The sequence below is a fragment of the Crocuta crocuta genome, unplaced genomic scaffold (genome assembly GCF_008692635.1).
Source record: "Crocuta crocuta isolate KB4526 unplaced genomic scaffold, BGI_CrCroc_1.0 scaffold30, whole genome shotgun sequence".
In the NCBI taxonomy this organism is placed as follows: domain Eukaryota; kingdom Metazoa; phylum Chordata; class Mammalia; order Carnivora; family Hyaenidae; genus Crocuta; species Crocuta crocuta.
The window spans coordinates 9,309,023-9,336,628 of NW_027528345.1; the positions used below are offsets into that span (position 1 = coordinate 9,309,023).

At 38.9% G+C, this 27,606-nt stretch overlaps 2 protein-coding genes across 3 annotated transcripts in view; one reads left to right on the top strand and one right to left on the bottom strand.

Moving 5' to 3' along the window:
* CCNT1 (cyclin T1) overlaps positions 1-7,251 on the bottom strand; it is a 30,267-nt gene extending 23,016 nt beyond the window's left edge. The window contains exons 1-2 of one of the 2 annotated variants that reach the window (XM_077753284.1): positions 6,823-7,243; positions 4,858-4,939 (exon numbers count right to left, since the gene is read on the bottom strand). In XM_077753284.1, coding sequence (XP_077609410.1) covers positions 4,858-4,939; positions 6,823-6,983 — 243 coding nt within the window. In that variant the 5' untranslated portion in view covers positions 6,984-7,243. Of the gene's footprint in view, positions 1-4,857; positions 4,940-6,822 lie in introns of both variants that reach the window. The other variant, XM_077753286.1, reaches the window with a different exon arrangement.
* Positions 7,252-15,011: 7,760 nt separating this feature from the next.
* Positions 15,012-27,606, top strand: part of SPMIP11 (sperm microtubule inner protein 11) — a 28,762-nt gene continuing 16,167 nt past the window's right edge. Inside the window, exon 1 of the mRNA XM_077753288.1 lies at positions 15,012-15,131. Coding sequence (XP_077609414.1) covers positions 15,053-15,131 — 79 coding nt within the window. The 5' untranslated portion in view covers positions 15,012-15,052. The remainder of the gene's footprint in view (positions 15,132-27,606) is intronic.

Genomic DNA, 27,606 nt, shown 5'->3' on the forward strand with positions numbered 1-27,606 from the left:
GCAGAGCCCAAGGTGGGGCTCGAACCCACGTACCGTGAGATCATGACCCTAGCTGAAATCAGACACTTAACCGACTGAACCACCCAGGCGCCCCTACATTCTAAAAGAATAAAAATGCCACCTAATATTTATTTGTTGTTTGCTATGTACAGACATTTTGTAAATTAATTCATTTAAATCAAATTAACTACTCTATGAGATAGGCACTGTTACTTGCTCCAAAGAGATGAAAAAACTGAGGCCCATGGTAACTTACCCAAAGTCATAGAACTAGTAAGCAGTACAACAAAAACCCAAATTAGGACACGTCTGACTCCAGAGCCCATCCTCTTAACCACTAAACTTGACCCCTTATGGATTAGCTAATCAGAATAAAATACATGCAATCAAATCAGTTAGGTATTAAAATACAACACCCACATTGTAAAATATATGAAATACAACATAAATGCACACACCAAGTTGCTCACCACTAATTTTACATTCCCCCATTTGAAAATATTTAAGACAACACATATAGAAGTCCAATCCATAAAGTTAAACTTCTTCTCAAAAATAAAGTAATGGGGGCGGCGCCTGGGTGGTTCAGTCAGTTAAGTGTCCAACCAGCTCAGGTCATGATCTCATGGTTTGTGAGTTCCGAGCTCTGCCCTCAGGCTCTGTGATGACAGCTCGGAGCCTGGAGCCTGCTTCTGATTCTATGCCTCCCTCTTTCTCTGCCTCTACCCGGCTTGTGCTCACTTTCTGTCTCTCTCTCTCAAAAATAAATAAACGTTTAAAAAAAAATTTTTTTAAAGAAAGTAATGTAATGCCAGAATTTAAGTAAAAATAAATCAGACATTTAATCATGTTCACTAAAGAAATAAAACTTATTTCCATTGAAAGGCACGCTCTCTATCTTCCAGGGTGTTGGAAATATATTTCATCTTGATATAAGTGGTGAAAAATGCAATAACGCAAAAATTAATCAAGTTGCATACTTGAGATATTTATGCTTTACTGTTAAACGTCAATAAAATTTTAAAAAACAAACGTTTAAAAAGCAAGAGCTCCAGGCTCCAAAACACTGAAAAATGAGAAAAGTATACACAACACGTGAAATACAGCTCTAACATCTAAGAGCTCATATAAATAAAGAAATCAGGATAAAAGCAGGGCAAAGAGAATCAACGGTGAATTTTTAGTCAATTCTTCAATTTCATAAGAACAATGACTAATAGGTGTAAGAAGCTCAACATCACTAATTGAAGAAACATAAATTAAGAAAAGAATTTCGGGGGGCGCCTGGGTGGCTTAGTCGGTTAAGCGTCCGACTTTCGCTTAGGTCATGATCTCGCGGTTCGTGGGTTCAGGCCCCGCGTCGGGCTCTGTGCTGACTGCCAGCTCAGAGCCTGGAGCCTGTTTCAGTCTGTGACTCCCTCTCTCTCTGACCCTCCCCTGCTCACGCTCTCTCTCTCCTAGAAATGAATTTAAAAAATTTAAAAAAAAAAAAAAAAAAGAAAAGAATTTCGGGCTAACTCTATGTTGTTCACCACTGTTATCCCAAGTGCTCAACAAGTGCTTAAAACTTAGTATTTCCTGATGTAATGAATAGAAGTTATTTGTGAGGATGCAGAGAAAAGAATCCTCTCTTATAGTGCTGTAAACAATGTATACTGATATAATCTTTCAGCAGGGAAAACTGACACGATGAAACAATGTATACAGATATAGTCTTTCAGTAGGCAAACTGACACAATGAAACAATGAATTCTGATATTATCTAAGTAGGGCAAACTGACGTAACAAAAATTTTTTAAATGTAGTCCCCTGGACACAGCAATTCCACCTACAGGAATTTATATTAGAACAATTCATATAAGTCATATATTATATATGCACCAATTTTAAGTAACACTATTTTTAATTAATAAACTAGAAACAAAACAAATATCCACCAATAGGGAACTGAAATAAATTATGGTAACTACACAAAGAATATTATGTGGCCATTTAAAATACAGTTGACCCTTAAAACACCGGTTTGGGGTAGCTGGATGACTCAGGGGGTTAAGCATCTGACTTCAGCTCAGGTCATGATCTCCCAGTTTGTGAGTTCAAGCCCTGCGTCCGGCTCTGTGCTCAGAGGCTGGAGCTTGCTTCAGATTCGGTGTCTCCGTCTCTCTCTGCCCCTCCCCCATTCACACTGTCTCTCTCTCTCTCTCTCAAAAATAAACATTAAAAAATAAAAAAAAAGAAGAAGAAAGAAAACATGGGTTTGAACTGTGTGGGTCCACTCACATGTGGATTTTTTTTCTATACAGTCCAGTACTATAAATGTATTTTCTCTTCCTCATGATTTTCCTCCCTCGTATTTTCTTTTCTCCAGCGTATTTTATTTTAAGGATATGATATATAGAACATGGTATACAGAACATGCAAAAAAAACTATGTGTTGATTTTGTTATTGGTAAGGCTTCTGGTCAATGGGAGGCTATTACTAGTTAAGTTTTGGGGGAGTCAAAAATTACAAGTGGATTTCTGATTATATATGGAGGTCAGTGCCCCAATCCCCACCTTGTTCAAAAGTCAACTGTAATGCAAAACCAATATGAAAAGATACCCAGAATACACTGTTAACTGATAAAAGCAACTCGCATAAGAGTACAGTAAGAAAAGCTTTTTTGGGGGCGCCTGGGTGGCTCAGTCGGTTAAGCGTCCGACTTCGGCTCAGATCATGATCTCACGGTTCGTGGGTTCGAGCCCTGCATTGGGCTCTGTGCTAACAGCTCAGAGCCTGGAGCCTGTCTTCAGATTCTGTGTCTCCCTCTCTCTCTGACCCTCCCCTGTTCACGCTGTCTCTCTCTCTCAAAAATAAAATTAAAAAAAAAGAAAGAAAGAAATGCTTTTTTTACTAGAAACAAATACTAGTATACGCATAAAAAAATATCCAAGACCCTATATGACAAAACATTTATCAGTGGTTACCTATGGAGGGTGGGATTACAGGGGAACTTTCACTTTCTGCATTATACATTTCTCTTTCTTTTAGTTTTTTTTTTAGTTTTTCTTTCTTTTTTTAATTTAGAGAGAGGGAAAGTGTGCAAGTGGGGAAGGAGCAGGGAGAGAGAACCTCAAGGAGACTCTGTACTGCCAGCACTGTGCCCAACGCGGGGCTTGATCTCATAAACTGTGAGACCATGACCTGAGCCAAAATCAAGAGTCAGACCGTTAACCGAAATGAGTCACCCAGGCACCTCTACATTATACATTTTGTATTAATTTTCATCGTATTTATTATCTTTGGAATGATAAAAAAAATAACATGAAAAACGCATGGCCACTTGACTAGACAAATATCAATGCTACAATAATGTATGAAGTCCTTTAAAATGTGGATTTCAACTTATCACAAGTAAACTCTTCAAATTAAGATAGTAAAGAGTGATACTTCTGATCTGTTAATTCCCAAATGTGCCTAAAATCAATTCTCTAGAGAGAATCAACAATCCAAAATTTAAAGTCACTGGATTTTGGAAAAAGTCATGTCAACCACTAGAGTCTCTTTATATTGGATAGTTACCAAATCATTCATTCAAGTTTACCGAAGGTGCTCTGGAGGATACACAGAAAAGTGAGTCTCCGTCCTTGCTAAACTTAATACATTGGAAATAAGGAAAAATCTAATTTGAAAAATAAAAAGGGAAGTATGTATAAATATATATGTGCATAAAGTGGAAAAATTGATTTGAGATGTATTTCATCCTGGATTTCAAATCTTTACCATAATAAAAGGGAAGACATTTAAAAAAACTTTTAGAATTGGCAAGACAGCTATGGAATTTCTCCTCAAATTTTATTCTTTATCCACACTGCCTTCTATTTTAGAACTATCAGATACCCTCATTAAATGCTTTTTTCTGTCTTAGTAAGACTGCTCCTTGCAATCAGAGGTATGCAGGTAAAAGGTCTACCAGTAGGAGAAAGCCAAGGTGACTGGATAATTGGCAAAAATTGAGAATACTTAATCCACAGATCCAAAGGATTTCCTGCGAGTATGCCAATCTCTTACGTTACAAGAGCAATATCTAACTTTACAGATTCTCTTTCTATGGTGTTAAAAAAAGAGGTCAAAGGCTATTATCCTAAGGACAAGCCTTAAGCACTTTTCCTCAACATAACCTTCCTTTAAAAAAAAAAATGAAATATTTGACTCACAAATCCATACGAAGTATTCATCAAGTTTAGCCCTATTACCTTGTGATTTTATTAAACAAATATAGTCTTACCTGCAACTGGGAAATCACTATGCACTCGCTTCCAAGTCACTTATAATAATGTTAAATAGGACCATTTCAGGTATCAAAACTGAAAATAGCACTATTTACAATTCTGTCCAGAAAAAAAAAAATCCCTTTATTACTATTATTTTCTTTTTCCTGTCTGAAAAGTCACCCCCCCCAGTAATCATATAATGTGCCTTCCCTTCTCAACCAGTCACTGAATCACTTACTTGTTTTCCTGTGACTATATTATTTACTATTTCAAAAATTACACTCAAATTAAGTGTTCCCCTTTAATGTTCCTCTCCCAACCCCAAAACACTAAGTTTAAGTGTTCAATAATCTATTTCTTAGAGAATCCAACCAGTCTAAGGATGCACTAAACCTACCAAATAACTACCTAGACAGGAAAATTGAAGAACTGGATTCAGTGTGACACATTAATGATCAATCTCAAATTCTATACTTGAAATCCCAGTTCACCAACAAAGATCTCTCTCTCTCTCCCTCTCCCTCTCTCTCTCTCTCACACACACACACACACACACAATGGAACCAATCACAAAAGGATTACACCATACAAAAAAATACTTACATTTCGATGGAACTGTGTAAAGGATTGAATCATGTAGAATCGATGCATGTATACTATAGCAGTGTTGATAGTCAATTGTGAGCTAAAATGTTCAAGTTAAGGCCCCAAAACAGGCAGGCAGTACAATTCCCAAAAATACAACCTGTATAACCTCACAAAAGGACAATGCAGCAATGCACAATTCATGCTTCTAAATGAAAATCATACATAATGTTCCAAATTAAAGAGCAAATCTGTTTTCTTTCACCAAATTATTAACCATCAATTGACACTTTAACATAATGCCTTACACACAAACAACAGGTATTGGATACATAAAATATGTTGAATTGATAAGCAAGCTTCTTAGCACATGGGGATCAAGAAGGGTATACAACATTTATTTAAGACCTAAACTAGTTACTTGCTTCCTGCAGATCCTACAGTGGTAATCCCTTAGGCTCAGGATATCTCTACACATGACTTACAACACGTTCTCTGATCCAGCCCCTAGATATGTCTCTACTATCTCATTTTCTGAGCTCTAGAAATTAACTTTCCAGTCCCACTTGTCTCCGGCAACTAAGCCTTCTCATATGATGATCCCTTGGACCAGAAACACTATGGAATGATTTGATATTCATTCACTGGCAAGAAAAAATTTTAAATACCTTACTTTTAAAGCCCTCAAAATCACAGTCTGTGGGTTTGAGCACCGCATCAGGCTCTGTGCTGACAGCTCAGAGCTTGGAGCCTGCTTCAGATTCTGTGTCTCCCTCTCTCTCTGCCTCTTCTCTCAAATGAGAGAAGTCGCTCAAAATGAAATAAAGATTTTAAAATAAATAAATAAATAAAGCCTCAGAAGACAATGTGGGTTGTTATTCAGAGAAGAGATCATCTCATGACGTCAACAACCTTAACAACAACACACATTAAAAAAAAAAAAAGACTAGATGTACTGTAACAGAATCAAACAAAAAGGCTTAACTCAGCACTGATCTGATGCTTAGGAAACAAACTCAATATCCGCAATAAAGAAGACACTTCTTTTGAGAGGAGCACAACTTTAAGACACAAACATTACACCAAGCTGCATCCAGAAATAATTTTCCACTTCCAGACTTTAAAACTATATAAGCTTTATCTGCTACAAAATGAGTACATTTACTAACAAAACTACTTACAGGGAAATAAGTCATTAAGTTACCTGATCTTTGAAATACACATTAGAACTCAGTAATTTAAAAACCCAACATTTGTAAATGCCTATTTACTTACTTAAATGCTTCTTTAAAACATTACATCCTTGGGCCTATATCCTTACAAGTAGAAACTGACATCCTTCTTTCCTCTGAAATTCTATAAAGTTTTAACAGTAGCTACCAGTTGAAATTCTGAATACCAAGCACTGTGTTGAGCACAGAAAGTACATGCAAGGGGGTAACACTCCATTTTACAGACGAGAAAACCAAGAATTTGACAGGTTTCTTAAAAAGCTAGTAATTGGAAGGAACGGATTTTGAACCAAAGCTGGAACATTAATCCTAGATCACCCTATCTTTATAAACCCTTCAGGTCTTGAATTTCTCAAAACTCTATACACGAAGTTCAAGAGGCAGTCATCACCAGTGAAACCGCCAGCAAACCCTTAGGGCATAGCGGAAAAGTACAATCTGAACGTCACCAGAGCAGGAGATCACAACACAACGAAAGGGGACTAGGGAAGGCTGGTTAAAACACAAAGCTGCGAAGGATACGAATTCCCAGCAAGGCTCATGGCACTGGTGAGCGAGCGGGAAATTAACTCCGCCTCGCTTCCCTCGCACTAACACTGAATTTGAGGCTGCCCCAACGTAGGCTCTACCACCTTGACATTCAGGCCCCTGCCACCCTCTTCCCTCTTCCGTCCCCGACAGAGCCTGAGGTTTGGACGCCCGAGCTAGGCGGGTCTTACTCCAAGGCCGGAGGCCTAGGCCGCAAGGATACACGTTAAGACGTTGTCCCATGTCCTGGAGCAGATTGGCCGCCTGCTGGCGAGAAGAAAGTTCTTTATCTGGGTCCATTCCAAAACGACGTGATGGGCTGTTTTCCAGCTGTTCGCGACTAAAATACCACCGTTTGTTGTTGTTCTTCCTCTCTCCCTCCATAGTGCTTCAACCAGAAGGCAGCGACGGAGGCTGCAAGCACTTCCCAGCGTCACCTAAGCGGCGACACACATCCGCTGTGCGGGGGCAACTGCGACGTGACGAACTTCCGCTAAAGAGTGGATGGCTAGGTTGTGAGAGGCTTCCGCAAAGAAGGGCTAAATAAACGGCCTACTTCCGGAATGGACCTCACGACAGCCTGTAGCGGAGTTAACAGCCAGTAGGCAACCAGGAAAGACCTTGAGTCTAGGACGCAGGCGCCAGTCATGTGATCTTTGAGAGGTAGGGTGGGGTGAGAAGTTCTCGTTTGAAACCACGTCTCCTCCCGCGAGAGCTGGGTTTAGCTTTCGCGTGGTGGAAGAGGGGGCGGAGTAACTGTTGTGGCGGGAGGAGGTGCCCGCCCACGCGCCCCTCGGTGGCTCTTTAGAGAAGTTCGTTTGTAGTGGAGGTGGAGATGAAAATGAGGCCGATTCTGAACTTGACAGAAAACAGGTGAGACTGTTGAAAACTGAAGAAAGTAATCACAAAGAGTGACCCTGTCATATATCGTAATATAAAGCAACAAGAAAGTTCTTACGTTTTTGGTAGCAGGGTAAACTACCCATTTGCAAAACCGCTTTACATTTACCTAAAGCGTTGAAAAAAATTCCTGTCCCTCGCCACAATGATTCAACATAAGGGAATGAAATGAAATTAATAGTGTTAATTTGGTGATTATGTGGCGCCTGGGTGGCTCAGTTGGTTAAACGTGTGACTTAGGTTCAGTCATGATCTCAGAGTACCTGAGTTCAAGCCCTGCGTGGGACTCTGCTGTCCAGCACAGAGCGGGCTTCCATCTTCTGTCCCTCTCTCTGCCCATCCTCCTCCTCAAAAAAATTTTTTTTAATTCAGCAATTACCATGTTCCAGGCACACTGTTGACTCTTAAATATACTATTTAATTTAAAAGGCACATAAGGGGCGCCTGGGTGGCTTAGTCGGTTAAGCGTCCGACTTTCGCTTAGGTCATGATCTCACGGTTCGTGGGTTCGAGCCCCGCGTCGGGCTCTGTGCTGACTGCCAGCTCAGAGCCTGGAGCCTGTTTCAGTCTGTGACTCCCTCCCTCTCTGACCCTTCCCTGCTCACGCTGTCTCTCTCTCTCTCTCTCCTAGAAAGAAATAAAACATTTAAAAAAAATTTAAAAAAGGCACATAAAAAGGCACAGTATTAATATTAAGAGGTAGTAATATTTCAATCCCTGTTTTGTGGAGGAATGAACTAAAACTCCATTGGGGAAAGCTTCCACCTCCACATAACACACGCACAAATTTGTAAGTCCCTGTCCTCCATCAAGTTATTTCCCAGCTGAACGCACCATGCCTGTTTGATCCTGGACAAGATACTTAGCCTCTTTGTGCCTCTGGTATAAACGTAAATGGTAACAATAGTACCTACATTTCAGGTTGTGAGAAGAATTAAATGAAGCTATAATTAGTTAAAAGTATTTGTAATAGTACCTGGAACATAGAAAGCATTGATTAGATGTTATCATAGTATTTATCATATTAATATTGAGGGCAAGGACAATGCCTTCTTCATATGTGTATCCATAGCACCTACCTCCTATAGTCCTGACCCTAATAGTCAATAAATATTTGTCAAATAAATGCTCACAACACCCTACAATAAAGAAGCAGGGGCTTGGGGAGATTAATAGTTTGCCCTACACTACACTGCTTGTAAGTGTAGATTTTTAAATCAAATCTAATTCCATAATTCTTTCCGTTCTAGGGAAGTGTATTCTTGCTTGTCTGAAACACTCAATTTACCTTAACTAAATTGTATAGTATTAGAAACCTTTGTCTTTTATAATATTTTGAGTTTCATCATTTTAGACATGGCTGTTCTCAGTTTGATTCTAATTCATTCTCAGAAGTATTTCCTTCCATTTCAGGCCCTTTTCTGCCATATTCTACCTACAGTTAGCATTAGCTACATTTTACTACAGAAAAACAGGTTCAGGAAGATTTAAATGACTTCTTTCAGGTTATAACATTTTAAAAATTAATGATTTCAAACTTCTAAAATCACAGACTTGTATCTTTTAATAGAATAAGCATTTTTTTTTCAATCATGTAGTCATTATATTGTTTATCTTACACAGCCAAAATTATTTCTCCCAGAACCCTCTTGCCTATTTCGCCATCCTGTGTTTGGTTCTCTATTTAATCCCTTGGATTGATGATTCCATTTTGAATTTGCTATCCTGGCTGAATATAGCAGTCTTCCAAGAAAAAGTTCTAGTATCTGGTAAGCTCTAGACAACGCAGGTGGTAATCAATGGCTTACTACCCTGGCATACAAAAGGCGGGGAATCTATGTAACTCAGAGAAATATTCTTTGACTAAAGATAAATATTTGAAAGTAGGCAGCAATAATAACAATTGCTAAACATGAATTTTGAATCAGGCCTGGATTCAAATCCCAGCTCTTTTTTTTTAAACCGTTAGCCATTTAAAAAAAATTTTTTTTAGTGTTTATTTATTTCTGAGAGAGAGACAGAGTGTGATCAGGGGAGGGGAAGAGAGCAAGGGAGACACAGAATCTGAAGCAGGCTCCAGGCTCCCAGCTGTCAGCACAGACCCCAGTGTGGGGCTTGAACCCACGATTTGTGAGGTCATGACCTGAGCCAAAGTCAGATGCTTAACCGACTGAACCACCCAGGAGCCCAACCTTTAGCCATTTTTAAGTGTACAGTTCTGTAATGTCAACTGTACTCACATTACTAGCAACTGGTCTCTACAACTTTTTCATTTAGCAAAACTGAAACGCTGTACCGACTGAACAACTCCTCATTTCCCTCTCCCCCCACCTCTGACAAACCTCATTCAATTTTGTGTTTCTGTGAGTTTGACTGCTTTAGCTATCTCATATAAGTGGAATTATACAGTGTTTGTCTTTCTGTGACCTGCTTGTTTCACTTAGTATAATGTCCTTAAAATTCTCAGCTGTTCTTTTAACTAGCTGTGTGATCTTAAATTTATCTCTGGATCCTGACAGGACACCATCTGGTACACAGTAGGTATTTAGTACATGTTTATTGTCAAAATAATGTTAACCCTCAGGGGCACCTAGGTGGCTCAGTCAGTTAAGCATCCAACTTCAACTAGGACATGATCTCATGGTCCATGAGTTCAATCCCCGCCTCAGACTGTGGGCTGACAACTGAGAGCCTGGAGCCTGCTTCAGATTCTGTCTCTCTCTCTGCCCCTCCCCCCACTCATGCTCTGCCTCTCTCTCTCTCTCAAAAATATATAAAAACTGACAAAATCTTTAACCAGAGGAATTTTCCTTTTTTTTCTCTCTCTTCTTTTTTTAATATGAATAGGACTCTATTTCCTATAAATGAAACCCATCAGACTACTCTTCCTATTCACTAGATTAATTCTATTCTGAATACAGGATTATGCCATATTCCATGGTTTGATCTTATTTTGCATTGTGCTTACAAATATCATATTTCATCCATGTTGAACATTACCATCTACTACTGTTAAAACAGTTTCTTTCCAGGGCCCCTGGGTGGCTCAGTCGGTTAAGTGACTCTTGATTTCGGCTCAGCTGAGGATCTCACGGTTGGTGAAATTGAGCCCTGCATCAGGCTCTGCACAGATAGCTTGGAGCCTGCTTGGGATTCTCTCTCTTTCCACCACTCCCGCACTCTTTCTCTCCCTCTCTCAAATATTTAAAAAAGAAATTTCTCTAAAAAAAAAACTTTCTTTCCAACATTTATATAGTCTCCAATTAAAACATGAAAAGATGGTGTGCCATTTGTAACTATTCCAAATTCCACATTCAGTTGATGTCACTCTGATAGCTTGAAATTGGCCATGGTGTGTGGGTGTTCTGGTAAACTATTAACAACAAGCTATCTGGAAAATAATTATACGTGTACATATATGTACATAAGTTTATACATAAATTTACCAATATAAAGAATGTATAGCACATAGTTTCTAAAAAATAGAATATACAATTTTTATCATAGCTTTCTTTTTTTTTTTTTTACCTTTTATTTTTGAGACCAAAGAGACAGAGCACAAGTTGGGGAAAGGCAGAGAGAGAGGGAGACACTGAACCCAAAGCAGGCTCCAGGCTTTGTGCTTATAGCTCAGAGCCTGACATGGGGCTCTAACTCACAGACTTCGAGATCATGACCTGAGCTGAAGTCGGATGCTTAATCCACTGAGCCACCCAAGCACCCCTACAATCTTTATCATAAATTTCTTATAGCCAGTTGATTCTCACAGAATACTTTAACTCAGTTTTCTCCCCCCCAATTTTTTTTAATGTTTATTTATATTTGAAGGAGAAACAGAGCATGAGCGGGGAGGGGCAAAGAGAGAGGGAGACACAGAATCCGAAGCACGCTCTAGGCTCTGAGCTGTCAGCACAGAGCCAGATGCAGGGCTCATACTCACGAACCATAAGATCATGACCTGAGCCAAAGTTGGATGCCCAACTGACTGAGCCAGCCAGGCGCCCCCAGCTTTGCCCAATTCTTGTTTTAAGAACCAACTTATGATTTCATTTGACAAATAAGAATAATTTTGACTACTGGTTGACATTTTCATTTACATTAATAAGGTAAAAGTGAAACAATGAGACTTAATGTTGGAACTCCACTTAACTTGTCAGGGACATTGAGCCACACTTCTGCTGAATTGGATAATATCTTTTGAAAACTTGAAGAATCTTTCAATTGTTTGTGCTCTTGACAATTTAATGGCTACAGACATGATACACTTTTTATTTTTTGTGCGTTTATTTTAGAGAGAGAAAGAGAGAGAGCATGGGGCAGGGGCAGAGAGGAGGGAAGGCAGAGAATCTGAAGTAGGGTCTGTGCTGACAAGAGAGAGCAGAGCCCAAAGTGGGGCTTGAACCCATGAACCATGAGATCATGACCTGAGCCAAAGTCAGACACTTAACCAATTGAGTCACCAAAACGCCCCAACATGATACAGTTTTAAATTTAATCTACATTATTAACATATTCTCTATCACTTCCTTAAGTCTAGTCAACAAAATAAATAAGTCAAGCTTTTGTTTGTAGCCTTTACCAATTTCTATAGTGTAAATTCTTCCATTATGGCCAATTTCAAGCTACCAACATGACATCACTGAGCATAAGATTGGGAAGAGATGAACACACTACCACATAATATTTCCTCCATATAGATACAGTAAACAGAGACTTCTGGTTTCCAACTGATATGTAAAGAGCTTGGAAGTCATTGTTCCTGTTCTCATAACAACAACAAAAAACATGAACAAACAAAATCCACGACCCTTGTTAGATCCAGCAGAGAACTGAGGTGACAGGGCAAACCTCTACAACAAAAACTGGAAAGACAGAATCACAATAGGCAGAACAGAAACTCACAGCTTACTGGGAGCAAAAACTACTATTGAAACCAGAAGCTGGTAGGAATACTTGGGCAATTGAGTAATTGCTGGAGACTGCACATAGGCTAAATTGAGAGAATGGAAAAAAAACAAACAAAACCTGAGGGCCCTCACATTTTCATGAGTTTTACCTCCAGGAGTCCTATAGGTCTTACTATGAAGATTGGAGAAAAATCTCCTCATCCTTCTGGCAGGGAGAGGGAAAAAAAAAAAAAAATACTACTTGGAAATAGACCTAGAGCATTCAGTTTTCCTTAACATAGGCCTGTCTTCAATGGTAGCTACTTACCAGTCTAAGCAACATAGAAGGAAAATAACCAGCTCCAGCCTTCTTTGGCCTTCTTGTTTCAACTAAGGACTGGATGGAGGGTAAGATAATAAGCATTTGTGAGGGTCACAGTCCAGGGAGGGCACAAACTCACTAAAATACTGAGACCTGATAGGATTATAAAACACTTCCCCCAGGGCACCTGGGTGACTCAGTCTGTTAAGCAGGTTAAGCATCTGACTTTTGGTTTGGCTCAGGTCATGATTTCATGGTTCATGAATTCAAGTCCCACATCAAGCTCTCCTCTGACAGTGTGGAGCCTGCTTCAGATTCTCTGTCTTTCCCTCTCTCTTTGCCCTTCCCCTGCTCATTCTCTCTCTCTCTCTCTCTTCCTCTCTCTCTCTCTCAAAATAACACTTCCCCAACCTACACCCCCCTTATCAACACATCAGTAGATCTATATAATAATAGGATTACAATGGAAGGAACTACAAACTCAGACCCTATTTAAGGAGTCTGTAGGTAAACCCAAAGACAACATGGGGGACAGAGACATCAGAAGAAATTTTAGCCTCTGACACATACAGCCATAGCAAACAGGAAACACCAGCCTAACTCCCAAACAGATAAATGTAAAACATCCATTCCTTTAACCCAATATATCACATCTAACTTTCTACAAAAAAAATGATAAGGCATACTAAAAGGTAAAAAATACTGTTTCAAGAGACAGCAAGCATCAGAACCAGACTCCTATATGGCAGAAATTTTGGAATTATCAAACTGGGAATTTCACTGACTAATATGCTAAGGACTCTAAAGGAAAAAGTGGGCAACATGCAAGAATGTATGGGTAATGTTGGGGCGCCTGGGTGGCTTAGTCGGTTAAGCGTCCGACTTTCGCTTAGGTCATGATCTCACGGTTCGTGGGTTCGAGTCCCGCGTCGGGCTCTGTGCTGACTGCCAGCTCAGAGCCTGGAGCCTATTTCAGAGTCTGTATCTCCCTCTCTCTCTGACCCTCCCCTGCTCACGCTGTCTTTCTCTCTCCTAGAAATAAATTTTAAAAATATTAAAAAAAAAAAAAAGAATATATGGGTAATGCAAGCAGGGAGATGAAAGCTAAGAATCAAAAGGAAATGTTAGGGGCGCCTGGGTGGCTTAGTCGGTTAAGCGTCCGACTTTCGCTTANAATGGGTTCAAGTCCCACATCAGGCTCTATGGTGAACATGGAGCCTGCTTGGGATTCTCTATCTCCTTCTTTCCCTCTCTTCCACTCACACTCCTTTCTCTAAAAAAAAAGAAGGGAGAGAGGGAGGGAGGGAGGGAGGAAAGAAAGAAAGAAAGATTAATTACAAAAGGAAATGTCAAGTATAAAACACTGTAATAGGGATGCCTGGCTGGCTCACAGTCAGTAGACTTTTGATCTTGGAGTCATGAGTTCAAGCCCCACGTTAGGCCTAGAGCTTACTTCAGGGAAAAAAAACAAAAAACTAAAGAACATTGTAAAGGAAATGAATGCCTTTGAAGGGCTTATCAGCACATGGACACAACCAAGTAAAGAATCAGTGAGTTTAAAGATATGTCAATAGAAACTTCGCAAACTGAAAAGCAAAGAGAAAAAATAAAAATAACAGAATATCCAGATATAATAGATATAAATAACTTCATGAGCATAGATAATAGTACAATGTAGTAAAATAATTAGAAACAGACGAGTTTTTAGTATTTATTACCTTTATTTTTAATATAGTGTATTTAATTGTATGTTTAGATAATTTTTAATAATGGCTTGTTTAACAACGAGCTTGCAAAATTCCTGAAAACTTAACAGGCAGCTCAAAAATCAGTATGAACTGATTCAGCAAACTGCTTGAAATAGCTTAAAAGACTCATTGGAAGTACCATATTTCCATTTAAATACTGTTTGTTATGTTTCCATTATATGCTAAACACTATGCTGAGGAAATTGGCATACATTATCTCATTTAATTATCATAACTATGAAGTACATACTATTGCCATTTTTAAAAATAAAAGAGGCTTAACCTATTCAAAGTTCCCAAAAATATGGCAAAACTAATATTTGAGCTCAGGTCTGTGCTCTTTCTACTCATTGCCTTCTGAAACTTACAGTATGCATAAGACTGGGACAAGAAAAAGGGTAACTGGCACTTAATTCCTCCATTTTTCTGAAGTTATTTAGCCCACTCCCCCTGCAGCTTTACAGTGAACCCATAAATCCTCTGTCTCCTTAGATAAAGGGAGTGTCAGTCATAGTAATTCTTCAGGGCATTACCATGGTTACCAAACAGAGTCCAGTGCTCCAGCCTGGACATTCCAGAGGACAGGGAGGAGTTAAAATGGCCTTCTTCAACTTATATCTACTGGGATATCAAAATTCCTTTCGGAACAAGAAAAGGGACACAACTAAAGAAACAAGTAAGGGCAATACAGGTGGTAAAGAGCTGGTGGTGGATATAGTAGAGATGGTGGTAGATATAGAAGAGATTCTTCTTAATCATTTCTTTCTTTACCTTGAGTTAGAGCTTTATCCCCCACAATTAACAATTACTCTAGTTAAAATTAATGGAGTAGGGAGATTATCCATTCAGCTTCCCTCTTCTTGTCATTTAATATCCATATTAAGACATTCAACTTGTTCAAAGGAATAAATGTATTCTTTATTTTTATTTTTGTTTTTTTGTTTTATTTATTTCTGTGAGAGAGAGAGCATGAGCAGGGGAGGGTCAGAGAGAGAGGGAGACACAGAATCCGAAACAGGCTCCAGGCTCTGAGCTAGCTGTCAGCACAGAGCCCAACACGGGGCTCGAACCCACGAACCATGAGATCATGACCTGAGCCAAAGTCGGATGCTTAACCGACTGAGCCACCCAGATGCCCCGGAATAAATGTATTCTTATTAATTTGCTCATTTAGTTAACATTTACTAAGAACAGTTTTGTGCCAGGCTTTATATTGGTGACTGGGGTTACAAAAATGGATAGGATAAGGTCTCTGTTATAAAGTGGCTTCTGGATAAAGATAAATATACAGACAAAAAATTTGCAATATAGTATATGAATAAATTAAGTATAGAATGCTATGGAACTACAAAAGAGGAAGTACCCGATACTATTGGATTTGAATGAGCACAGGAGAGTCCTTTAGAGAAGCCTTCACACAGGAAATATTCCCAGAACTGAGAGTTAAGAGATGATTGGAGTTCACCAAGTAGACAAGAAGGGAATATTGCACAAAGGAACAGAGACTTGAGAGAGAGCCATACTAAATGAACTCCTTGGGTATATATAAAGTGTAAAGAAGACAAGTGCTGGGAAGTAAGCCTTCAAAACTTGGCAGGGGCCAGAAAACTGAAGATGCTGTTAGCCAAGCTAAGCATTTTAACTTTATAAGGAACCATTGAAGGATTTTTAACAGGCAGCAAGTAAATATCCAATTGCATTATATCCACAATGCTTCATAATGCCTAATACATAATATATTATGTATCATGTAATAATACATAATATAATTAATACTTTAGGTAAATAAATTAATAAATTATACTTGAATGATCATCTCTAAAACAGGAAGTTAGAGGAGGCTTTAGAGGAGATATAATTGGTTAAGGTCTTAAAAGATGAATTGTTTAAAAAGCACAGACATGGAGGGGAAAGGGTATTTCAGAAAGAACGGAGAACATATGTGACAGAAATTAAGTGTAGGCAGGTAGGAAAGCAAAGTTTTATTGGGGTGAAGGAAGGGGGTAACTGGTAAGTATAAAGCACAAAGTTAAGGTTGAGAGAAACTAATCTTGTATAGGTCTCTATTGGGCACTCTGTTTTCTCTTTCTAATGACATCAAAAAGCTCTGTTTTACATACCCAGGTTTCAGGTAAGATTAATACAAAGGATCCTAGTCGTTGACTCTAGAAATTCCTTAATACCCCTACACTGGCCCTCCCTGGCTGGCCCCCACTCAGCTGTGTCCCAGCATTATGCCATGGGGCCACTATTGTCTCCAAATAAGAAGCTCCTCACCCTCTCTCAGAGAAACACACTTGGCCTAACCCATAAATTTTCTTTGTTCCAGGCCGAAAATAGGCCTCTCCTGGTTGCTTCAACCCTGCCTGCCCCTATTACTTCTTACCATTGAGAGAACTAAGCCCCAAGCCTAGGGTTTTCCTACCCAGTTAACTACCTAAACTCCAGTATATAAGACCTGGTAGCAATCCAAAGAGGCCTGAGTCTCATTTCTAGTTAATTTCATTGTAGGCTAGGCAGAGAAAAAGATTGCACTTTATAAAACTGGAGTCCCCTATGGGGTTATAGAGACATATCCTGATATCATCTGCTTACCCAATTTTTTTCATTCCGGTGGCAGACTATCAGAGGCTGTAGGCTTAGACAAACTGTTGGCCTAAAATGTAAAGTTAGAAGGAAGACTGGACAGGGGAGTCTGGGTGGCTTAGTCAGTTGAGCATCTGACTTTGGCTCAGGTCATGATCTCACAGTTTGTGAGTTTGAGCCCCACATCAGTCTTGCTGCTGTCAGCTTAGAGCCTTCTTCAGATCCTCTGTCCCCATCTCTCTCCTCCTCCCCCAATCTCTCTCTCTCCTCTCTTTCTCTCAAAAATAAATATTAAAAATTTTTTAAAAAGGAGAACTGGACATCAGCTTTGTCACCCCTACAAATTGTTTCCCCCTCCTCCTCTCAATTTTACACCCTCATGCATGATTCCATTTAATTCTTTCAACATGCCTGTGAGGTATTACTATTCTCTTCTTACCAATAAGGAAACTGAGGCCCAAAGAGGTTATTAACTTATTTACCCAAGGTCAGTGATAGAGCCAAAATTTGATTCCAAATTAACAAACATATATCGCTTATATGTGGATTTCTTAAATAAATATACTACAACAAAAGAAAATTACAGAAAATTATCACTTTTAAACAGTAATGGGAATGAATGATACAGGTCTTTTGCTGTTAGCAGGCACCTAACTGTACAAATGATTAATGATCAGCCTTTCTAGGAAAATTCTGTTAACTCATAAACCCTGAGTTTGTTTGAATGTCAGGTGGGCTATAAAGAAGAGTTGTTCACTATTCTCTAACCTGTGGTTCTCAAGATTGCCAGAAACCTACTATTCACTGGAGCTGAATGGTAACTTTTTGCTCAGCTAATGGCCAGCATTGTTGATTTGGCAACTCTTCTAGGAGTCAATGCCTTATAACCTTCTTTCATAGCCCCTAGGCAACTTCCCCAAAAGTTAACAGTTCTCCAGTCTCAAAGTGGTGTTCTGCAAGCATGGGGAAAAGTAACTGGGTGGGTTCCTCCTCCTCTCTTTTTGTCTCTCTCATACACACAGAGTCATTATTATGTGGTCTCTTATATGCAGATATCAAAACAATGGTTTGATGTTTTCTGTGCTTAAACTCAAACTTTGCTGGAGTTATTGGTAAAATCCAGTGCTATAAGCTTGTCCACATCTTACTGCTCCAAGAAAACTAGGATGTTTCAGTTCTGGGGCAAGAATTTAGTGAAATCACCATTTGGCAAAGTAACTAATTACCACTGATTCCACCCCTCCAGGAGGCATCTTAAACTAAATGTGGTCCATATGAACCTGGAGTGTGGCTAAACTAATCCATAAACTCCTGACCACCAACTATAGATCCCTGGTATAAACCTGCCAATAGATATCAATATCTAACAAGCTTAGATCAATTAATAAATACTATATATTACAAGTTGAATATAATTACAGTTGATCCTTGAACAATGCAGGGATTAGGGGCACTGATCCCCCACATAGTAAAAAATATGCATATAACTTTGGACTCCCCAAAACTTAACTACTGATAGCCTACTGTTGGCCAGAAGCTTTACCAAGAACATAAACTGTCCGATTAACACATATTTTGTATATTTATTATATACTGTATTCTTATGGTAAAGGTAAAAAAGAGAAAATGTAAGAAAATCATAAGGAAGAGAAAACATATTTGTAGTACTGCAGTTCTCTTTTGTTATAGTATATTTATAAAAAAAAAAATCCACATGTAAGTGGACCCATGCAGCTCAAGCCCTTGTTGTTCAAGGGTCAGTTGTACAGTAGACTCTTTTAGACAAATAGTTGGTCAAAGATTATATTGTAAATTGGGAAATCAAGAAAAGATACATACCTTATACATTTTAGTTTCACTTAATACATGTAAGTATAGATTCACCAATTTTTTTTGACATGGTACCAATTCCGTTTCTTTGAAATTATGTCCATTGATGAGTGCCATGCCCTTTTTTGCCCCCACAATACATCATCTATAACTTTCATTTGTTTTTTTAATGTTTATTTATTTTTGAGAAAGAGAGAGACAGAGCATGAGCAGGGGAGGAGCAGAGAGAGGGGAAGACACAGAATCTGAAGCAGCCTCTAAGCTCCGAGCTGTCAGCACAGAGCCCAACGTGGGGCTCAAACCCACAAACCATGAGCTCATGACCTGAGTTGAAGTCGGACACTTAACCAACTGACCCACCCAGGCACTTCTCATTTGGGTCTTTTTAAAGAGGAATCAGGCATTTGCAAAACAAACTTATTTTTCTCATGATTTTTATGATGTTCTTCAAACCTTTTAGTTATCTTCGTCATGTGCAATCAGAAATATTGAAAAGTTGTCTTTGTAATTCTTTTTCAAAGTGATATTATGGGGCACCTGGGTGGCTCAGTCAGTTGAGTGTCCAATTCTTAATTTCATCTCAGGTCATGATCCCAGGGTTGTGGATTAAGCCCTGCACTGGGCTCCACACTGAGTGTGAACCTGCTTAAGGGTCTCTCTTCCTCTCTCTATCTCTCTCTCTGCCCCTCTCCCTTGCTCGTGCACACTCTCTCCCTAAAAATTAAAAAAAAAATAAAAGAAAATAGTGCTAAAAAGCTTATAATGAAAAGTAAGAGTTGCTTACTCTAGCCCTCTCACCTCCACTCTCCAGAGACAAATTTTCAACTCTTCTAGTTGTTTCTTTTGTCACTTAACCTTCCTACTTTTAAAAAATATGTTTATATGGTATGTATTGATTTATCCATTTTTGCCTATTATAGCTTTCCTATTATGATAGTTGAGAATTTAGCTTTCTTATACCATACCCTGTACTTCTCCTCTCCCACCCTGGTTTTTCCAGTATAGTTATAAGACAGTTTTAGGTTTGCCATAGGCAAAATTCTAACAGTGACTCTCAGTGATTCTTACCTTTGTATAATCCCCTTCCCTTTGAGTGTGGGTGGAACCTCTGAATATGATGGTCACTTTATATGGAGAAAGGAAAATTATCTGAGTGGACCTAATCTAATCACACAAGCCCTTTAAGAGCAGAGTGTTCTCTCCATCTACCAGCAAAAAAGGAATTCAGAGATTGGAAGCATGAGTGGAATTTGACACATCATTGCTGGCTTTGAAAATGGAGGGGGCCACATGCCAAAGAATGTGGGTGGCATTTAGGAGCTGAGAGTGGTCTGGCAGTCAGCCAGCAAGGCTCAGCCCTCTAACCACAAGAAACTGAATTCTGCCAACAACCTAAATGAGCCTGAAAGCATATTCCCTTTTGGAGTCTCCGCATAAGACCCCAACCTAGCCAACACCTTAATTTTGGCCTGATGAAACCAGCAGAGGACCCAGTCAAGCCTGCCCAGACTTCTGACTTCTAAGACTACAAGGTAATAAATTTCATAATGATGGAATTTGCTGTAGGTCTTTTTTCATTCATTGCAATAGATACTTCATGAACTTTTTCAGTCTGGAAATTTGTGCCCTTCATTTCTGAGAAATTGTCTTTTATTAATTTATTCTCTATTTTCTCTCCTTTCTCTTTTTGGAAACTTCCATTTGTCAGCTATAAATCCTTCTAAGCTGAAGGGCACCTGGGTAGCCCAGTTGGTTGAGTGACTGACTCTTGATTTTGGCTCACATCATGGTCCCAGGATCATGGGATCGAGCCCCATTTCGGGCTCTGTGCTAAGCATGGAGCCTACTTAAGATTCTCTCTCTCTCTCTCTCTCTCTGTCACCACTCACTCCCCTTCTCCCCTCCAGTCATGCTCTCTTTAAAAAATTAAATAAAAAATAAACATTAAAAAAAAAAAACCCTTCTGTGCTGATCCTCTAATTTACTAATCTTTCTCTTTATTTTCTTTGGGTTTTTAAAAATACATTCCTTGTTGGGGTGCCTGGGTGGCTTAGTTGGTTGTGTCCGACTTTCGCTTAGGTCATGATCTCGCGGTTCGTGGGTTCGAGCCCCGCGTCGGGCTCTGTGTTGACTGCCAGCTCAGAGCCTGGAGCCTGCTTCAGATTCTGTGTCTCCCTCTCTCTCTGACCCTCCCCTGCTCATGCTGTCTCTCTCTCTCTCTCTCCTAGAAATAAATAAAACATTAAAATTTTTTTTTTAAAAATACATTCCTTGGGAGATTCCCCAACTTTATCTTCCAACTTTCTGTGTTAATTATCTATTGCTATGTAACAAAGTATCCTAAAACAGAGGCTTAACAAACATTTATTACCTCACTGTTTCTGTTACTCAGGAATACAGGAGCAACTTAGCTAAGTAGTTCTAGCTCAGGGTTTCTCATGTGGTTGAAAACAGGATGTCAGCAGGGGCTGCAGCCATTTGATGGCTGGAGGCCTCAGCTCCTCTCTGGCTGTTGACAAGACACCTCAGTTTCATACCAGATGGGCCTCTCCATAAGCTGCTGCAGTGTTCTCACATGGTAGCTAACTGCAGAACAGGTGATCCAAGAGAGAAGGAAGCTACAATGCCTCTTTATAACCTAGTCTCAGACTGACTATCATTTCCACCTTATTCTGTTTGTTAGAAGAGTCACTAAATGCATCACACGCTCAAGGGGAGGGGATATAAGCTCTACTTCTTGAAGAAATAGTGAAGAAGTTGTGGACGTATGTGAAAAACACCTCACCTTTGTATCAGAACATTTTATTTTGGTTACTATGTTTTTTTAATTACAAGGGCCATTTTTGGTTTTCTGGCTTTCTTTGTCCATATCTTTTCTCTTTTCTTCATGGATATTCTACTTTATTTGAAATTTTGTTCCCTGCATTAGCTCCGTCTCTTCTGGGCTATTTTTCCTATGAGTTTATTTTGGTCTCTGGCTTTCTCATTGATGACTGTTGTCAAAAAACTGGTGATCTTTGGCTCTCCATTATAATTTAAGAGTGAGGAACTAAAAGCTGACAAAAAGCCTATGGCGGGAGTTGTCCATTTTGGCTTTCTTTGTGAACTTTCCTGATAGCTACAATTTTTCCAGGAAGAATCCTATAACTGTTTCTCTGGAGATTATTCTTTTTTTTTTTTAATTTTTTTTTATTATTATTTATTTCTAAGAGAGAGAGAGAGAGACAGCGTGAGCAGGGGAGGGTCAGAGAGAGGGGAGGATACAGACTCTGAAATAGGCTCCAGGCTCTGAGCTGGCAGTCAGCACAGAGCCCGACGCGGGGCTCAAACCCACGAACTGCGAGATCATGACCTAAGCGAAAGTCGGACGCCCAACCGACTAAGCCACCCAGGCGCCCCCTCTGGAGATTATTCATAATGCTAGGACCAGGGCAGGAGAAGCGGGTATTGAGAATCACACTTAGAAGGATCTCAATTTTCACTTAATCATCAGAGTTTTAGTCCTCCACCATATGCCATCCCTCACAGTGAATCCTAGCTAGGAGTACAGTGCCTCTTAGATTCACTTTCCCCAAAAAAGTCGTTTTTTCCCAGTTTATTGAGATGTAATTGACATATAACATTGTGTAAATTTAAGGTGTATAACATGTTGATTTGATTATATATACTGCAAAGTGATTACTACAGTAGTATTATCTAACACCTCCATCTCATTACATAATTACCTTTCTTTTTTGTGGTAAGAACATTTAAGATCTCTCTTAGCACCTTTCAAGTATATAAAACAGTATTATTAACTATAGTCACTATGCTGTACTTTAGACCCCCAGAACTTATTTATCTTAAAACTGGAAGTTTAGATCTTTTGACCAACATTTCTTTCCCCCACTCCACAGCCCTTGGTAAACAGTATTTTACTCTGTTTATATGAGTTCAGCTTTTTTAGATTCCACGTATGAGATCATGTAGTATTTGTCTTTCTCTGTCCAACTGACCTTAGCATAATGCCCTCAGGATCTATCCATGTTGTAGCAAATGGCAGGATTCCTCCTTTCTCGTGGCTAAAAAATATCCTACTGTGTATATTTATGTATATACCACATCTTCTTTATTCATTCATCCTTTGACAGACACTTAGGTATCCACATCTTGGCTATTGTGAATAATACTGCAATGAAAATGAGAGTGAAGATAACTCTTTGAGATCCTTTTTTCATTGCCTTTGGATATATACTCAGAAGTGGGATTGCCGGGCAGAGAAATCTTCTATCTCCTTGTTGGGGTAGGTGATTTGTCTGCTTGTGGTGCATACTCTGTAGACAAAGATTCAGTTACCACCTTCCTGTTCTCAGACCTATTCTTTACTCTTGCCTTCTTTGGTACCTAGTACATTATAAAGTTTGAACCTCTCAGATAAAATAACCCAATTCTAGTTCCCTTTTTTTAATTTTTTAAATGTTTATTTTGAGAGAGAGAGTGAGCATGAACAGGGAAGGGAGAGAGAGAGAGGGAGAGAGAATCCCAAGCAGGCTCCACACTGCCAGTGCAGAGCTCTATGCAGGGCTCAAACTCATGAACTGAGATCATGACCTGAGCCAAAACCAAGTTGGATGCCCAACCAACTAAGCAACCCAGGAACCCCACCCCAATTCTAGTTCTATCCTCCACTGCAGAAACTTAAGTTAGAACTGTTCCCATTCTGAAAAGTTAGTTACCACCTCTCTGTCCACTTGCCATTTTCCAAAAGATATTTCCACTGAAATGTATCTGTTGTTGTATCCTTTCTCTCTTTGCCCTTGAAAGTTAATGCCATTGTTGTTATTTTGATGTCATTTTAGTAAATTGGGAGAGAAAGAAAATAAACTTATATGGTCAATTATTTTTTAAAAACTTTCTGTAGTGATGTAATTTCAAAATTATAGAAAAGTTTTAAGATTAGTACAAACATGGAGCACCTGGGTGGCTCAGTCGGTTAAGCGTCTGACTTTGGCTCAGATCATCATCTCACGGTTCGTGGGTTCAGGCCCCACGTCGGGCTCTGTGCTGACAGCCAGCTCAGAGCCTGGAGCCTGTTTCAGCAGATTCTATGTCTCTCTCTCTCTCTCTGACCCTCCCCTGCTCATGCTCGCTCACTTGCTCTCTCTCTCTCTCAGAAATAAATAAAACATTAAAATTTTTTTTTAAATTTTAAGATTAGCACAAACAAATTCCCTACACTGTTTACCCAAACTAGCCAATTTTATTTGGCCACATTTGCTTTCCCTCTTCCTCTCTTTCTCTGTCTCAGCTAGTTAAGTTGCTCATATTATATCCCTTTACCCCCAGGTATCTCAGTTTGTAATTCTTTTCTTTTTAATCTTTTAAAAAAACATTTTTTTTTTTTTTTGAGAGAGAGACAGAGCACAAGTGGGGAAGGGGCAGAGAGAGAGGGAGACACAGAATCTGAAGCAGGCTCCAGACTCTGAGCTGTCAGCACAGAGCTTGATGCGGGGCTTGAACTCATGAACAGTGAGATCATGACCTGAGCTGAAATCAGATGCTTAACCGACTGAGCCACCCAGGCACCCCTCAGTTTGTATTTCATTTTCTTAGATAACAACCCACAATATAGGTTTTAAACTCATCAAATTTTAACACTGATACAATACTGTTATCTAATTATCTATATTCCAGTTTTGCTAATTGTCCTGTTAATGTCCTTTAGAGCAAAAATTTTCCTTCAAAGATATGATTAAGGATCAGCACTGCATTTAGTTGGCATGCCTCTTTAGTCCCCTTTAATCTGGAACAATTGCACAGTTCCTTCGTGTGTCATGACATTGATATTTATTTTTTTAATAGTATAGATAAGACATTTTGTAGAATTTTCCTTAATATGGGTTTGTTGAGGGGCGCCTGGGTGACTCAGTCAGTTAAGCGTCCAACTTTGGCTCAGGTCATGATCTCACGGTTTGTGGGTTCGAGCCCTGCATCGGGCTCTGTGCTGACACCTAGCTCAGAGCCTGGAGCCTGCTTCAGATTCTGTATCTCCCTCTCTCTCTGACCCTCCCCTGCTCATGCTGTCTCTCTCTCTCTCTCAGAAATAAATACAAAACATTTTTTAAAAATTTAAAATATGGATTTATTGATATTTCTCATGATTAGATTGGGTATAAATATTTTTGGCAGGAATAAGCAGCTGTATGTCTTCAGTAGGTCACATCAGGAGGTCCCTAATGTCATTTTGTCCCATTATAGGTGATGTTAACTGACTTTTTGATTAAGGTAGTAATTGCCAGTTTTCTCTACTATGAAGTTATTATTTTTGTGTTGTGATTTGTCATTATTTTTAATTTCCAGGAAGATACTTGAAAAATGTAAATACCTTAATCCTTTTTTTTAAGATTTTTTTTAAAAGTTTATCTATTTTGAGAGACAGAGAGCGTGAACAGGGGAGGGGCAGAGAGGGAGAGAAGGAAAATCCCAAGCAGGCTCCATCCACACTGTCAGCATGGAGAACCCACATGGGCCTCGAACCCACAAACCATGAGATCATGACCTGAGCCAAAATCAAGACACTTAATGGACTGAGCCACCCAAACTCCCCATAAATAAGATATTCTTCATCTAACTTCTGCCACTAGTTTTAGTATCTATTGACCGTTCTGAATGACATTATTTCATGATAGCTGCAAAATGGTAATTTTCCAACTCAAATCTATTTTAACTCAAGGTTTACAGTAACTTGTTAGGTTCTGAGTTCTAAATCATTCAACTTTTTATTCAAATCACTGCTCTTTTTTAGTATATAATCTATTAGTTTAATATTTCTTTAAACTGTAAAGTTGCAGTTACAGAATAATCCAGCATAAATTGTTTGGGGATGGGGGAAACCACACTACCGCTTCATGGTAACCATACAGTTTAATTTGTGGGAGCAGAAGTATGCAGATATGCTGAAGAGTAGTTCTCAGCTGCAACTGGAATGTTGCAGGCATCTTTTGATGTTTTTCAGAGAAAATGAAGAACATTAATATACCTAGCAAGCCTATTCAGTGAGCCTTCTACTATTTATAATATTGAGTTATTCACATTTGATATTGTAAAATATCTCAAGAAAAAAAATTAAGACATTAAAGGATTTTATGGGGCGCCAGGATGGCTCAGTCGATTAAACGTCCATCTCTTGATTTTGGCTTAGGTCATGATTTTATAGTTCATGATATCAAGCCCCACACCAGGCTCTGAGCTGACAGTGTGGAGCCTGCTTGGGATTCTCTCTCCCTCTCTTTCTGGCCTTTCCTCTCTCACACTCCCTTGCTCATGCACTCTCTCTCAAAATAAATAAACATTTTTTTTAAAAAAAGAGACGGCTTTTAAAAAAATAAATGATCAAAGCATCTTTTTAAAAATGTTTATTTTTAAGAGAGAGCCTGAATGGGGGAGAGAGAGAGAGGGAGACAGAGGATCCGAAGTGGGCTCTTTGCTGAGAGCAGAGAGCCCAATGAAGGACTCGAACTCACAAACCACAAACTCATGACCTGAGCCGAAGTTGGACACTTAGCCAACTGAGTCATCCAGGCACCCAAAAATTAAGGCATTGTAAAGAATTTATTACTAATAGACACTTATATAACCTTGTCCTGGACCAAGTTGGAGATTCCTGAATGTTTGCCAAACTCAATATGTGAGTTAGGATGTAGGAGGATAGATTAGAGATGCTTTCCAGATGCAGTTTAGATTCTTAGAACTCCCTGTGCCCAAGATGATGGTTCCTAGCAGAAATTGACAAAATAACCTGAAATTCATTGAAATTCAAAGGACTCAGAATAATCAAAACAACCTTGAAAAATAACATTGTTGGAGAACACACTTCCCAATTTCAAATCTTCTACAAAGCCACGGTAATCGAGACAATGTGATACTGCCATAATGATTAACAGATAGATCAGTGGAATAGAATTGAGAGTCTAGAAATAAACCCTTACACTTATGATTAATAGACTTTCAACAAAAATGCCAAGACAATAGGAAAAGAATCATTTTTTCAATAAATTGTGTTGCAAAAACTGGAAATTCACACGCAAAAGAATGAAATTGGACCCTACATCACACCATATACAAAAGTTAACTCAAAATGGATCATAGACATAAATATAAGAGGCAAAACTTTAAAACTGTTAGAAGAAAAACCTTTATGGCCTTAGATTAGGCAGTGGTTTCTAAAATATGACACCAAAAGCATAAGTGACAGAAAGATAGATAAACTGGATTTCATCAAAATGAAAAAAATGTTGTACTTCAAAGGATGCCATAAAGAAAGTGAAAAGTTTGTGAGGTCATTTGGTAAATGTTTGGATTACAAGACAAATTTAAAATAAGTATAAACTCATATTAAATCAATGATCACAAGGGAAAAACTTGCTAAATGGTTGCATGGAAAAAAGGCTATGGGTACAATTTGGTAGGAATTTTTTCAAAATTTTAAGTTATAATTCCATTTTTTAAAAACACAAAAAGCAATGAAAACAATTCTATCATACTGACACAAAACTGATAAAATAATATAAAGCATACTATAGAATCTAGTACAAAAGAGGAACCCATAGACCAATATAAGTATAAATGGACAAATCCCACTGACAGATCATATTCAAGAATATATTAAAAATAATCATCAACCACCAAGTAGGGCTTATTCCAGGAATACAGTAATGATTTAATATTGGAAGAGATTGACATATCATACCTATGTC